This window comes from Anabrus simplex, chromosome 3 (genome assembly GCF_040414725.1).
Source record: "Anabrus simplex isolate iqAnaSimp1 chromosome 3, ASM4041472v1, whole genome shotgun sequence".
NCBI lineage: Eukaryota > Metazoa > Arthropoda > Insecta > Orthoptera > Tettigoniidae > Anabrus > Anabrus simplex.
Window position 1 is genome coordinate 411,148,711 of NC_090267.1, and position 16,713 is coordinate 411,165,423.

Genomic DNA, 16,713 nt, shown 5'->3' on the forward strand with positions numbered 1-16,713 from the left:
TAAAAAGAAATACTTAAAATTCAATATTAATACAAATGATGATTAATACAAATGATGAATTGCTAAATATGACACAGTATTGGCCTCTTTTCAGGAAAACCCTGAACTACTTTCACAATATAGGCCACTTATGTATCAGAAGTCACTATCTGACCTGCTCCAATGATCTTGACAGCAGCAGTAGATTTGAATACTTCTGAGGCAGCAAACAGGGCATCTGAACCATGGACAGTATAGTAATCTCCACGGTCAAAAAAACGGACAGTTGTTGGCGATTTCTGTAACAAAAATGGGCAAGTTTTAAAAAGAACTTCTTGTCACTATTGATTGTTATGGGCGACATCAGTAACAGTCTTGAAAAAAGCTGCACATACAGTGTACAATTTAAATAAAACTAGCTCAATGGTATTGGTTTAGGATAACCAGTAAGCTGCAGTATTAAAATTACCATAAATTCAGTTACATGGATTACAAGGTGACAAAAGCTGTTGCTGTACACATGAACAGTTTTCTGTTAAGTCAGAGGAATTATGATACACAATTTTATTTTAATTAGAAGTTGCCTCATTCTTAAAAATTAAAATGGTGAGAAACTATTGCTACACAAAAAGATAAAGGTAATTATGCATAATTTATTCTGCTGAACACACTATGAAATACAGCATAACAGAACCAGATACAAGTTTAAAATAATAATGTAGGAAAGAGTAATATCAATGTTACATACAACAACCTTCCGACTTTTTGTTTTCCTTTTCTTGTGCCTGAGAACACCCTATTCATAGTTAGAGCCATGCATGGATATCTGCAAAGTTAGTATCTTGGCGGATGAAAACTGTATGACAGTGCAGATGATTTCTAAATAATGAAATTAATTGATTTTCACTCATGCATAGGCCTACTCTTACTTTTGCTTGCGATTAGGCAACCCTTATGGGGGAATGGTGATATATAGAGAGTCTTGAATCTGACCTAAATCTGACCTAAGCCTAACTGGCTCCTGCTCGCAATTAGTGGAAGCAAGGAACAAAGGCTCCAAATGGGAATGCTCAATATGTCTGTAGCTGTCGCAAGAGAAAATCCTTCATAAACCTGTGACTGTAGATTGTCTGGTGACAGGTATCAGGCCTGCTGTATTATGTTAACAGATCTATCCATTTCAATACCTTGAATGTAATACAGTATAGTTAAATAGTTGTGGTGTCCGATGCAGGTGCAGATGAAGGAAGTGCAGATACGGATAATATTTTGTATATCTGCTCAGGGCTCTATTCATACTTTCTACTACCCAATTCGACAACTTTAATGGGCTCATCAGTCATCATAATCTAGTGAAGGGATAATCAAATACTTTTAATAAGCGAATAACCTCCATCTGTTTATTTAAATAATAAAATAAAAAATAAAACGATCAAATTAGTTTCAAATATCATTCAGTTGTTGTGTTGGTATAATCAAATCCTTTTAATATTCGAATAACCTCCATCCGATTATTTAAATAACCGAATAGGCCTAAATCTAATAAAATAATCAAATGAGTTTCAATTATCATTCAGTTGTATCGCATAGAATATTCGGATGCATCATGAATCAATTTTTCATTTTAAGTGTGTTGGATGGATAATTGACTGAAATAAGCAAACAGATGAACGCTTATGAAAAACAGAAATACACCTTTTTTCAAATGTATCTACAAATGCTGAAACTAAACTGTCTTAATAATATGACTTTTCATTCAATTATTTCGAAAGCATTCACTATTCACTTGCCTCATTAATTTGAATGCAGTTCCGAATGAATAATCGAAAAAATAATCAAATGAAAAATTTGACTATTCGACTGCTTCATTGATTCTAATGGAGATTTGGATGGATAATCAACATTCGAAAAATAATCAAAAGGAAAAAGTATTCACTATTCGATAGCCTCATTCATTCGAATGGAAAAATATTCACTATTTGATTTACCTCATTCATTTGAATGAATAATAGAAAAATAATCAAATGGGAAATATAATCAAATAATCAAATAAAATAAAATAATTTGCATTTGATTATCCCATCACTATCATAATCCTGTCCTCTTGTGTGCAAAGACCTTCCAAGTCTTAACAGAGGAGTGAATGGTGAATGGCTCCTAGTATCTCAGTATTTGTTTGAGTTAGTATGGTTTTTCTTTATTGAGAAATATGTTACAGACATATTTTCGTTATTGACAGTTCCTACGATTTGTATTAATATTTGTTTGAGCCAATGTCTTTATGGTATTATGTTCATAACTTTTGCTTATTAGGCTGATGAAAGTTCATTTTTTGTGCCTTTCAATACTTTAATATTATATGGAAACAATTTTATTTTATCCTACAACTGTTTGCTCATTTTACTCTTGCATCCTTTTAAGAAAAATGGATGGCTCTTTGGAGCATGGTGTAAACACCACTACCCAGGTACTAGTGTGACGCTAATAAACAAGAGTACCAGAGAGTTAATCTAGAATAATTTTATGAAAACATGTCAGTAAGAAATGAAGATAGTCTTTAGTTTGTTGTAAAAGAACAACAATTTAAAAATCTTAAAACTCCTTTCTTCAACACATGGCTCACATTCCAAGAGTATTCTTGCTTCACAATCAATTTAACTCCAAATTCGATGATGACGATGATGATGCTTGTTGTTTAAAGGGGCCTAACATCTAGGTCATCGGCCCCTAATGGTACAAAATGTAATGACAATTTAAAAGTTCAAAATCATCCACTGACCAGAATTTTTTAATATGTGATGAAGAATGAAGGATGGATATGAATTTAAAACAATCAGTGGATCTGACCCAGAAACTATCAAAAACAACAGTATTACTGACTAAAGGACTGCTTCTAAAGCACAATCCTGACTTGAGGATGCCTGTTGTCTAAAGGGGTCCAATATCCAGGTCAATGGCCCCACATAATGGTACTTATTGTTAGTAAAGTGGAAACATGGTATTTGTCATGTTGTGGTACTAATCAAAAGTAGCATACACTCACGGTGTTCCACACATTATGGTACTACTTTCAAGTATTGTACGTCGCACAGGTAACACAGACCTATGGTGTTTCTCACATAATGGTGCCACTCATAGGCAATGCAAACCCATGGTGTTCCTCACATAGTTGTACTAATCATGGGCGCCGATATTCCTGTGGTGTTCCTCACAATGGTACTAATCACGGGTATTGGAAACCCACAGTGAACTACTCTCTGCTGCTACTAATCACAAACCTATTGTGTACCTAATATAGTGGTACTACTCACAAGTAAAGGCGACCCATGGTGATCCCCACGTGATGGTACTAACGACAAGTAGTTTCGTGGTTCTAATAATATCATCCCTTGGTTGCCCCTTTTAGTTGCTTCTTACGACAGGCAGAGGATACCGTGGGTGTATTCTTCGTCTGCGTCCCCCATCCACAGGGGGTAACTCCAAAATCAACTAAACCAACTAAATACATATTGACAAACATTTCTAAATTACTAAATACTATTATAAATGTCAATTTTATTTATTTATCATATGGCTTTTAGAGCCAGGAGTGTTCAAGGATATGTTTGGCTCACCTGGTGCATGTCTTTCTATTTGATGTCCATGAGGACCCTCTGCATCTGGGATGTGGGATGATAATCATAATGAGGTAGTGAAAGGGAGAAACGAAGTGTCAGCACATAGCCTACTCGTGACGAATAACACAAAGGGGTCTGCTCAAGGCTGACGGATGAACTGCTGTCAAGAGTGTTGATGTCCTCACTCCATATGAACATGCACAGAGGTTTCGTATTGAATACAGGCTTTTGGTACACAATCTAGTGATTAGAAATTGTATACCACCACCTCTCCTAACCCTGCCAACCAACATTCTGGTGGTGAAAATTTCTTCCACCAATGAGACTCAAACTGGCTAACCATGATGTCAGACCATACAGACTAGATACCTTAAAGACCATGGCCACCAAGGCAGGTATAAATATTGAAGGTGAAGGTCGATAACAAATATTTGTTCAATGTTAATATTAAATAAATAAATAAATAAATAAATAAATAAATAAATAAATAAATAAATAAATAAATAAATAAATAAATAAATAAATAAAATTTGAATAATATATAATACAGCTTTATTATTTATAACCTAGTTACATCTTAAATTTTAAAATAACAAATATATTTAAATTAGCCACACAAAAATATGTACAATTGTATTTCTTGAATATGTATGCAAAAATCTATCTTTTGATTTAAATCATCGCACCCTATTGGGAATCTATTTACAATATTTTCTTGGGTCTGTAAAACTTTTGTCACAGATCCTTTCCATAGTAACAAACACTGGACCTCAGAGAGAGTGGATTCCCAAAGGTGTTACTCTTTGTATAATGCTCTTCCTATATCTGAGACGAGGAGTGATGATGAATTTAGGAAGCTACAGCAACCAAAGAATAGATTATTCTGGATTGGCACTGGTTTTCAGAAACCAGTTATAATTTGAACAAATTCATTAAAAGCTAGCAGATGCTTCCCCTGCATATTCAATGGTAGCTAGGGCACTGATATAAGAACTAGTACTTGCTTTTTGTTGTTTTAAAGGGGCCTAACATCTAGGTCATCAGCCCTCGTTTTCAGTGAGTTAGAGTTTAAAGGACCACTATTAGAAAATTTCAAAATGTTCTCCAACATCACGTTACTGATATTCTTGATTTTCTAGGAAGCTACCTTTGGGAGGCTTATTTCCTAGTCTGCACTTCAAAGGAATGTGAATGAAAGATCTTATGCCAACAAGCAGTGAAACTGTGATCTTGACACATAAATAAATTTATGATTTATTGTGCCATCTCATATTATAATAAGTCTACAGAAAGCCCAGTAAAATGAAATGGAGTATATAGCATAAATTAACTAATGACTTTATTTTTTCAGAAATAAGACAACAGATCTTTATGACAAAGTGGCTCCATAAATCATCCAAGTTCAAAGAAAGTTATGTGATGCAAACATGTCAAATGAAAGGAAAAAAGGAAAAAAGAGTGTGAGAAAACAAGTCCAGCCTAGCACTGAACTTATCAGTCGAACATGTTTTACACAGATAGGAGCTGAAGTCGCTCAGAACTTGTAATGTATAGGAAAGTACTTTGCCAAGTTAATGAATTACTTTATCAATAGAAGAGGAAGTCTTAACCACACCAGATAAGAATTTCCGTTTCAACCGGCAGAATGAGGTTCTAGCCTTCCTGTTATTTTTAAGAACCGCTAACTTGTGGTTGTTGCTTTGCACATTTCCAACAATATAGTACTAACTTACAAAAGAACTGGCATTAAAAAAGTATACGTCCTGGGACATGCAATGCATTATTCTTTTTCCAAATTCAATTATGTGCACAGATTCCCAAACTGAAGGTACTATTCGAGTATACAAGCTAATTGCTTTTCATGGTCCACTTTATGATCATTTCAACTGTAGGTCTTATTTCATGCAGATCTGAATAGGTTCCTCATCAACCACTAAAAAAAGTAGTCTGAAAAAAGAATGCAAACTATAAAGATGGAACTGCGTGGTGGTATATCGAAGGAAATTTTTTTAATGTCAAAATTTTTTAAAAATATCAAAATGCGTTTGATGAAGAAACAATTAAAAGCTAGGAGCTGTTTAACATCGGGACTATGAAATTTGACCAGTAGAAAGAAATTATTACACAGAATTCTAATGAAAGTATACAAACTAGATTTGTTAAGACAAAGCTGGAGTAATATTGATAACACTGCAGACAGACAGAATATTTTCATGACTTATTAAATGAAATAATAATAATAATAATAATAATAATAATTACTAAGAAAAATCCTGGGTAATAGGTGGGTTGGTGGACAGTGGCGAATGAGACCAAATGAGGATTTGTACAGCAAGACAGAACCTCTCACAGCGTCAATTAAGAAGAAACGGCTACTATTTTACGGTCATCTCTTGAGGATGACTGATGATCGACTAACGAAAAGAATATGGAATTTTATTCAATCTAAGACAGCAAGGCCGAGATGGTTCCAGGAATGCGAAAAAGATCTGAGGCAGATTGGTATTTCAGACCAAGAAATTCATGACAGGAACGCATTCAGAAGATTGGTGAACAACTACCAAGGTTTCCAAATGGCATCAACTTCCAGAAGACGGAAAGGACATTTGTCTGAAGAGCATAAACAGGCACTCGTCACTGGGCTCAGATGATACTGGCAGGAAGTCACAGCCGGAACAAGAACAAGACACTGACATGAAGTTGGTTGTTACCACGCAGTCCATAGAGGCTCAACTCGATGTATTAAAAAATAATAAATAAATAAAATAATAATTATAATTAACACTAACAAACACCATATCCAAAGTGAAATTTCGAGGAGAGATCAGCAAACCCTTCCAGATAAAAACAGGTCCGAGACAGGGTGACAGCTTATCCCCAACACTCTTCAACGTGGTTCTAGATAAGGTCATGAAAACACTGTGGAAACATAATGACTCAGGTGCTATAATAGGTAGTAAAAATAAACATGTCAAACCCAAGTGTTTGGCCTTTGCTGATGATTTGGCACTCTTCACTGAGACAGAACAGGAAACAATAACAGAGATAAATGAACTACAGGAGATAGCCGAGAAAACAGGTTTAAAAATCTCCTTCACAAAAACAGAGATGATGAGCACGGACAGGAATTAAGTGAAGAAAACAATGAAGACGAAATATGGCGAAGTGAAGGTCACAAAGCAGTTTAAATACCTGGGAGAGATTATCAGCAGCAACGGGATGGATAAAGAGGCCATGGAAAATAGAAGACTTAAGTTGAAAAGGCTAAACACTGCCACCAAAGCCATTTACAACAAAAAGAATCTTTCCATCAATGCGAAACTAAGACATTATGATGCTGTGGTAAAACCAGTGATTCTGTATGGGGTGGAAACAGCAACACTAACGAACCTGGAAAAACTACTAAAGATTGAAAGGAGAATATTGAGGAGGATTTACGGCCCAAGGATGGTAGATGGAAACTACAGATTATGATCAAATAAGGAGATATACAAAAGAACAGAAGACCTGGAAACAACAAAAGGGAAAAGACGGCTGCGATTCTATGGACACGTGGTCAGAATGGATCCAGCAAGGTTAAATAAACAATTTTTAATAAAATATACTACTTGAAGAGCCAGGGGGGATATGCCAAGCAGATGAAGGAAGAACTCAAGAGGGTAGGAATTGCAGATAAAGAATGTCGTGATAGAGACCAATTCAGGAAAAGACTTTCCAACATAAAAGTTCTGGTTGAAGAAAAGAAAGAGCGCAGAGGGGGAAGATGGACTGAAGAGAGAAGAGCGCAACATTCTGAAAGAATGAAGGCACTGTGGAGAAAGAGGAAGGAAGAAGGGATGATTAGAAGGAAGTGAAGTGGTATTGGCGTGGTCCTAAGTTTGGCCGGTTCGCAAGAAAGAAAGAAAGAAAGAAAGAAATATTTTAAGAGGAAGGAAATTGAGGGCAAAGGGCTATATTCAGAGGGTATGGTTCCAGAGTATGGGACCCTCACGAGGATTACTTGATTTGAGAACTGGAAAAAAAAAAAAAAAAGCAGCACAATTTCTCCTGGGTGATTCCCGATAAAAGAGAAATGTTATGAAAAGGTTGCAAACTTTGGGCTGGGACGATTTGGGGGAAAGGAGAAGAGCTGCTCGACTAAGTGGTACGTTCTGAGCTGTCAGAAGAGAGATGGCATGGAATGATATTAGTAGATGAATAAGTTTGAATGGTGTTTTCAAAAGAAGGAAAAAGCATAATATGAAGATAAATTTGGAATTCAAGAGGACAAACTGAGCAAATATTTATTTATAGAAAGAGGAGTTAGGGATTGGAATAATTTACTAAAGAAGATGTTTGATGAATTTTTAACTTCTTTGAAATCATGTAAGAAAGACTAGGTAAAAGACTGATAGGGAATCTGCTACCTTGGCGACTGCCCTAAATGCAGATCAGTGGTGAATGACTGACTGTGCTGCTGCTGCTGATGATAATTTTTTTTTTTTTTAATGTCCCACTAACTACTTTTATGGTTTCTGGATATAGCCAAGGTGCCAGAGGTTTGCCCCACAGGAGTTCTTAACGTGCTAGTAAATCTATCAACATTAGGCTGATATATTTTGAGCACATCCAAAATATACCAGACTGAGCTGGATCAAACTTCTCATAAGGCCAACACTATACCATCTGAGCCACTTAACCCAGCAGGTGTATGCTTCAAGGAGACAAGGTGAAAGGAGTACGGCAAAAGATATCAGATGGAAATAAACTTTTTTTCCTCCAAGTTGCTTTACGTCGCACCGACACAGATAGGTCTTATGGCGACGATGGGACAGGAAAGGGCTAGGAGTGGGAAGGAATCAGCCGTGGCCTTAATTAAGATATAACCCTCCAACCTCACCCCAGCATTTGCCTGGTGTGAAAATGGGAAACCATGAAAAACCATATTCAGTGCTGATGACACTGGGGCTCGAACCCACTCTCTCACAAATACTGGATACAGGACGCACTCATTGCAGCTATCGAGCTCGGCAGATGGAAAGAAACAAAGATGAAGAAGTACATTATAAATGAATGGATTTAGAACAAATAAAAAAGAAAGAAAATACAAATAAACGGAGACAGATGTCAAGGAAGACATTACAGTGAATGAACTTTGTTAAGATAAACATGACGGAAGAGCTCTTAGACTGGAATGTTGTGATGGTAGAATTCATTTCTCTCTCATCTCAGTCTCTAATTTGCATGCCTACATCCAATGCTGGACTGAATGTCTGGTGTTGTAACGAGTTAAAATGTCACAGGCACATGTTCTGAGTGTGTGTATATACACTTCTTAAATAGAGTTGTCTGACCACCCTTGCGGATGACCCCATAGATCCAGAAGACAAAAATACTTCATTAAAAAAAAAGTTCTAAAACAATGGTAAGCACCAAACCTGCATTACTCAAACATTAAAAAAGAACATTACAAACTATAAACAAGTAAATTAAAAACTTACTGTAAATCAACTAGCAAAAGTACAAATGTGTGAATAAAGTGGATAAAGAACCCTTCACAACCACAGATGCTGTACATCCTTGAGTGAGCTTATTGTTTTTATTGTTTTAATACTAGCCTAATTGCCTTGGCCAAGCAATTTACCAGCAGATGACTAACCTTGCATCTAGCCCACACTGTATCTCTTAAAAAAAAGAAAACTTTACCCGCAGAATATCTCAGTTAAATTGAAATAATAAATATGGTAGTTCAACCTATTCAATACAAGTAAATAAGAGATGTAGAGATTACATTCTTATTTAATTAGAAGTGGAAATGGTACCGGTTTCGACCCCAGTCTGGGTCATCATCAGCCGATTATAACTCGAAAAACAATGCATAAGTAAGAAAGAAGTTAACGGTCAAGTCCACACAATATCAGTTGAAGAGGCGATATAAAAAAATGACGGGGGTAGGCACTGTAAAATTCAGACGAAGTGGAATGTAAATCACTTAAAAGAATGCGTAATCTTCCGAGCATCAGCATCAACGTGTGCCGTCATTTTTTTATATCGCCTCTTCAACTGATATTGTATGGACTTGACCGTTAACTTCTTTCTTACTTATGCATTGTTTTTCGAGTTATAATCGGCTGATGATGACCCAGACTGGGGTCGAAACCGGTACCATTTCCACTTATAATTAAATAAGAATGTAATCTCTACATCTCTTATTTTCTTGAATTGAGTAGGTTGAACTACCATATTTATTATTTCAGTTTAACTGTGATACTTTTCAATACGGAACAAAGAAATTTTTTATCTTTAAACGCAGAATATCTATCGTTATGCTCCACTTATCTGAAATGTTAATGAATCATTAGGATCATGGCCAATGTATTTTCCCTAGATTTTTTTTTACAGGTTACTTTACGTTGCACCGACACAGATAGGTCTTATGGTGCCAATGGGATAAAGGGCTAGGAGTTGGAAGGAAGCGGCTGTGGCCTTAAGGTACAGCCCCAGCATTTGCCTGGTGTGAAAATGGGAAACTGCGGAAAACCATCTTCAGGGCTGCCGACAGTGGGGCTCGAACCCACTATATCCCGAAAGCAAGTTCACAGCTGCGCGCCCATAAATGTACAGCCAATTCGCTTGGTTCCTAGAGGTTTCATTTCATCAACAAATACCTACGTTTATGGATTAACAAAGAAGGGAGATTCTTGACATCTCAGGAAGTGAAGGCTGGGTAGAAAATAGAAAGATGATGAGAGATAGAACACCCAAAACCTGGAAAACCTTACAATATCTAGTGCTGAAATACAACAGAGTTTGCTACACGAGGTCAGGCAGGATACACAAATGAAGAGCAGAACCAACCTCAGCTTAAAGCCCAAAAGTCACCTTCCAATATCACATTAGTTGAAAGTCTCAGTGGGAAAGATTTATTTAATTTTAAGGGAGATATAATTTATTTAGAATGTGGCTTTGAAGATACAACATATCATTACATTCAATCTGTATATACTATATTTGTATGTATAATTTGTTGATACAGCTAACTGTCTTTGGTGTCTCCTTAGCAAAATCAACAGAACTACCATCCTACTTCCACTCTGGACATGTAGTGATGTGTTGGATTGTCTATTTTGTGGTGCTGCAGTCACATTCAGGCATGGAGATTCTGCTATATTTATAATGGAAGTCTGCACAGTTGCCATGACCTGTTCACATTCTATTGAGGGTAAAACAGATTTTGCAAGAGTGCTTAAGACCAGGTGGTGGTGTCTTAATGCATGGCATAGTTGAACAAGGCATGTCATTTACTCTCTCTTGCTTTTGGGTACCTACCTTCCTCGCTCAGTGGAGCGGGGATACCACAACGGGACCCGTCACGGCTTCGGCCCGGCGGGCAGGTTTTAAATGAACGCAACGCTCATGCTCGAAACACTTCTTAGATCTGTGACGAGAAATCCATGAAAATGATTGCTTCTCCTCCACTCACTGTGGAGAGAACGATCGAAAAATATAAAAAACCCAACCCTGAGCGGTGGATCACTCGGCTCGTGGGTCGATGAAGAACACAGCAAATTGCGCGTCGACATGTGAACTGTAGGATACATGAACATCGACGTTTCGAACACACATTGCGGTCCATGGATTCCATTCCTGGACCACGCCTGGCTGAGGGTCGGTTGCTAAAACTGAACGCGACATTGCGTTCGAAGGGTGGGAGCGTCGCGGTTCGTGCGGCCACGGCCGCGTCTCCTGAAAAGAGCTTCACCCCTTTGGAGCTGGACCGGTCGACACTACCACTGATTATTGCCGTTCTTGTTGAAAGACTTCTGGAACACAGACCACTTAAACTGGCATCAGCGATATCAGCAGTAATCGGTAGGCGTGGATTTATTTTCTTGAACGTTGAAGAAAGCGTTATTATGTCTGTGATCTGGCAGTGGTATAGCTGTCCTAAGCCAGGTTGAGAAAGGAGGGAAGTAGATGGCTGGTTATTTAATCTCGTGGAGACATTGATGTCAAAAAGGTGTCTTTGGTAGGTAATGATCAATGCTCTAATTGGTAGGATTGCCTATTTATGCAACCAGCAAATCCTAGTCCCATAAAGGGAGGAGTGTAGGAGAGTTCCTGGTGCTTGAAAAAGAGACTTCCTTGGCTCAGGTATGGGAATCACAACAGAAGGGTCCCTGGTTCTCCAGGTCAAGTACAAAAATCCTGTCTCGATAGAAAATTAAAGCCGAATAGATTATCGGATGAAAACAAAGCATGGAAGAGGAAAACAAGATGTAATTTTTGCAACTTGGAATGTGCTTAGCCTACACAGGAAGGAAGTGTTTATGAGTCTGAAGGAGGTTATGAAGAATTACAAGGTGTCGATTGTTGCATTGCAAGAAATCCATTCGAAATGCACAAATATTATGGACACAATAAACTACACCATATTCTACAGTGGGGGTGACACGAATCAGCTGGGAATAGGATTTATGGCGAGTAACAACTTGAAACGTAGATTTGGGATTTAAACCACTGAATGAGAGGCTGTGTTCCCTGTGCCTGAAATTCTCCTTGTTCAACGTGACCATATTCCGTGCTCGTGCACCAACAGAGGAGTCTAAACGAAGATAATGAGGACACATGCTAAAGCCTCACTGACAGAGAATATGGTGCTGCTCCGCGATGTGACGTTCAGACTGTTCCCCAGGATATGAATGCAAAGGATGGGAGAGGGGAAGCATTCAGAACAGTGATCAGACATCATAGCACCCACACTGCAATCAATGAAAACACCTGCTAACTAGTATATTCTGCAAATTAGCACGAGATGGTAATCAGCAGCGTGTATTTCCTCTGGAAAAACTTTCATAAGGTTATGTGGAAATATCCTGATGGAGTGACTAAGAATCAAACTGATCATGTCATTGTCAGAAGACATTGCTCAGATATCATGTATGTCCATACTAGGAGGGGAGATGATGCAGACTCAGCCCACTACTTTGTAGTAATGAAATAGACAAATCTCTGAAGTGAGAAAGGTACATGGGAAGAAATCCAACTTGATGTACAGACACTGAAAAAGGATGACATGGTGAAGAAACACTACAGGAGAACAATTAGCGAGAAGCTTAGAGGGCGAGCAAGAGCTACACAGAGTTAAAGTGACCCAGCAGTGGGCAGCGTTGCGAGACACATTGAAGAGCTTAGCAAAAGAAATAGTTGGCTTCAAACAACCCGGAAGGACAACAGAGTGGTACAACAATGTGACCATCCTTAGGCACAATGAAGCTAGAGAGAAGACACCACAGCAAAAATCAATATGAAGGAGCACTGAGAACTTCCAACAACAAGCAGCAAAGAGGAGGAAGAAGAGACAGTAGGGGAAAGAGAAGTTAGAGCAGACTAAAGAAATGTACAATGGGAAGGAGGTGAGGGCAATGTTCCAGGGAACTAGGGAAATGAAGAAAGGGCTTCAATGAAGAAAGGGTTTCATCCAAGAACATGCTGCAAGGATAAAACCAAAAACATGATCGGAGATGAGAACGGGATAATGGAGAGATGGTCAGAGTATTTTGAAGACTTTTTGAACTCTGCTGAGGGAATAACCCCAGAAGCAAAGGACCAGGTGAGAGATGGTTGCATGAATGGCATTGGCGAAGGAAAAACTTTGCCTGAGGTGACTCTGGAGGAGGCGAAGGAGGCCAGATCCCTTACATCCAACAATGGTGCACCAGGTAAGAATGATATCCCAGCTGAGCTATATAAGTATAGTGGTGAGAAGGTCAGCAGTATCAAGCACACCCTCATTCGATCAGTATTGGAAAACAAGAAAAGTCTGATGATTAGAACACAGCAATAAGTTGCACCATCTAACAAAAAGAATGACAAGACAGTTTGCAGTAACTACTGCAGAATTTCTTTTGTGAACACAGCATACAAGACTCCTTCTGAGGTGATGGCGAGGAGACTTGAGACGTGGAGAAGGAACTGGGTGAATATCAGTGTGGGGTTCAGCACAACATTTTTACTGTAGATCATATTCTGTCATTACAACTAATTCTAGAGAAATAATATGGATATAACATCAGCTCAGAGTGGTGTTGAAAGAAATGAGGGTGCAAAGGAAGATCACTAATCTAGTTTGAACGGATAGATAGATGACATCAGAGAGGATGTGCAGGCAGTGCAGATCAGGAATTGGAGATTTGCTGCAGACAAGAAAGAATGTGCGACAGTTATAAGAGAGACCAGGGTTCTATGTGGACTGTAGTGCCATGAGAGTGAGAGGAACATGGAAAGATATTTGAATCGAACCAGAAGTAACAGCAGAATAACATTCCATAAACTTCAATGAGTTATACTTCAACCTATGACTTACAACACATACATCCAGTAGCCAAGATGGCTGCATTTTAGCTATTTGAGTAACAAAGTTGATTAAGTGCACACCTCTTGTCCTCAACATTGGGAGATCAAATCCAAATCCAGATAACTTGGGACTCAGTAGGTCTTCAAATATGGGAAACCCATGTCAGTAGATTTCAGACCACATTAAAGAAACCTTTTCAGGGCATGATGATAACAATTATGATGCAATTTGTCTCTCAACAATTAAGATTCTCATTTTAAAGATAACTATCAAGATTTCATTGTGAATTTTATACATGTTAAGAACTTCAGTTCGTCGCCATAAGACCTATCTGTGTCAGTGCAACGTAAAGCAAATAGCAAACAAAAAAAAAGAAAGAAAAAAAGGAACTTCTGTGGCACTCCTCCTTTGCCTCTCCCTGAGATAAGCTTTACTTGTAACTTCCCTGTAAGGGTCTACAATCTCTCATCAGTGCATTTCCTTCTTAAAGGATATCCTGCTGATTTATCAAAAGAGGAAACTACTGTCATATTTAATAACAGAAACAAAAGAAAAGTAGTTGGGAAGACTCAGATATGATTTATAAAATAACAAGCAACTAAGAAAGTTATAAGTACATTTTAGATACAAATCTCTATAGATTAAATTGACATTTTGTCTACACATTATGAAAATATCTGGCTCCATGGCTAAATGGTTAGCATGCTGGCCTTTGGTCTAAGGGGCCCCAGGTTCGATTCCTGGCCAGGTCAGGGATTTTAACCTTCATTGGTTAATTCCAATGGCTCAGGAGCGAGGTGTATGTGCCGTCTTCAGCATTAGAATTCATCACAGATAGGGCCCAATCCTTACAGATGCACAGGTCACCTATATGGTGCCAACTCTGAGGACCTGCGCTGCCTCTCTGGAGGCCTCCCACCATTATGTTATTAAGAAAATGATCATTTTGCCTGACTAATAAACAATACTGTTCTTAAAATATCAGCAAGAAACATTACAACCCCTTGTAAGTGAGTGAGTGAGTGAGTGAGTGAGTGAGTAAGTAAGTAAGTAAGTGAGTGAGTGAGTGAGTGAGTGAGTGAGTGAGTGAGTGAGTGAGTGAGTGAGTGAGTGAGTGAGTGAGTGAGTGAGTGAGTAAGTAAGTAAGTAAGTAAGTAAGTAAGTAAGTAAGTAAGTAAGTAAGTAAGTAAGTAAGTAAGTAAGTAAGTAAGTAAGTAAGTAAGTAAGTAAGTAAGTAAGTAAGTAAGTAAGTAAGTAAGTAAGTAAGTAAGTAAGTAAGTAAGTAAGTAAGTAAGTAAGTAAGTAAGTAAGTAAGTAAGTAAGTAAGTAAGTAAGTAAGTAAGTAAGTAAGTAAGTAAGTAAGTAAGTAAGTAAGTAAGTAAGTAAGTAAGTAAGTAAGTAAGTAAGTAAGTAAGTAAGTAAGTAAGTAAGTAAGTAAGTAAGTAAGTAAGTAAGTAAGTAAGTAAGTAAGTAAGTAAGTAAGTAAGTAAGTAAGTAAGTAAGTAAGTAAGTAAGTAAGTAAGTAAGTAAGTAAGTAAGTAAGTAAGTAAGTAAGTAAGTAAGTAAGTAAGTAAGTAAGTAAGTAAGTAAGTAAGTAAGTAAGTAAGTAAGTAAGTAAGTAAGTAAGTAAGTAAGTAAGTAAGTGAGTGTAAGTAAATAAATAAGTAAGTAAGTAAGTAAGCACGCATGTCTTTGTACAGTACATAACCATGTAATCATTTGCCTCCTTTAATCACGATGATATTGAAGATGACTATCAAAATGAGAAGAAACACATGAAGGAATGAGCACCTGAAGAATGGGGTGAAAACAAATCATCAAAGGAAGAAGAGGTTACATGGGAGGGTTGCAATGGTTTCTTGCTGATATTTTGAGAATGGTCAGCTTTATTTTATTAGAAATTTGACGGTTCTCTACTTGAAAACCAACAGCCAAATGTGTAGTGTCAAAGTGTCAGGATCCCTCGTTTTATGACTCCCTCTTGTCTTATTCTTCAAGCAATCATTTCTTTACGATCTCCCTTGGTCAACTTTTTCTTTTCTCACCCTGACAATATTACATATGGAAGCCTAGGGAGTCTTTCGTAGCCTTTGTCTTTCTTAGGCCGATACTTTCATTTTTTGAAGAGTCGGATTCCTTCCATTTTCTCTCTCTGATTAGTATTGTAGTATATACAGGTAATAAAATATTAAAATAAATGAAACAGTAATTACAAAAATTTCAGACTAAAACATCCCTTAAAATTCAGTCGAACAATTTTTGCTTTTTTCTACTGCAACTCTTCATTAAAAAATTTAAAAAAAAGATTATATTTTGGTCTGTTTTGAATGTCAGTTTTTAGACAAAAATTCAAAATTAGTTTTGGCAGGCTGAAGATCCTAACAGTGATTAAAAAATTTAAAAGGGTTGTTATCAGTGCCCAAAAGAGTAAAGTGAAATAAAGAATTTGGAACAAAAATGGAAGTGCATATTTTACTGTGTTTTTCTCTTGATTTTGCATGTTTCATAGTTTAATAGTGCATGAATGCAGGCATATTTCTGGATTTTATAGTGCATGAAATTCTCGTGTGTAGTCATAACCAAGCAGGCTGCCTACGCAGTTCAGGTTGCGTAGCTGTGAGCTTGCATTCAAGAGATGTTGGGTTCAAATCCTATTGTTATTGTTTCTCATTTCCACACCAAGCAAATGCTGGGGCTGTCCCTTAATTAAGGCCATGACTGCTACCTTCCTTTCCCATACCGGAGTCATTGAAAACCTTCAATGCGTTAGTGCGACTTTTA

The 16,713-nt window shown here is 37.4% G+C and overlaps 1 protein-coding gene and 1 non-coding gene across 2 annotated transcripts in view; one reads left to right on the forward strand and one right to left on the reverse strand.

Moving 5' to 3' along the window:
- The window catches only part of spel1 (DNA mismatch repair protein spel1), a 235,254-nt gene that overhangs the window by 137,894 nt on the left and 80,647 nt on the right, over window positions 1-16,713 (reverse strand). Inside the window, exon 3 of the mRNA XM_067143390.2 lies at window positions 155-278. Coding sequence (XP_066999491.2) covers window positions 155-278 — 124 coding nt within the window. The remainder of the gene's footprint in view (window positions 1-154; window positions 279-16,713) is intronic.
- On the forward strand, window positions 11,093-11,247 carry LOC136867523 (5.8S ribosomal RNA). The gene has a single exon (XR_010859721.2). It is a non-coding gene; the product is annotated as a 5.8S ribosomal RNA (ribosomal RNA).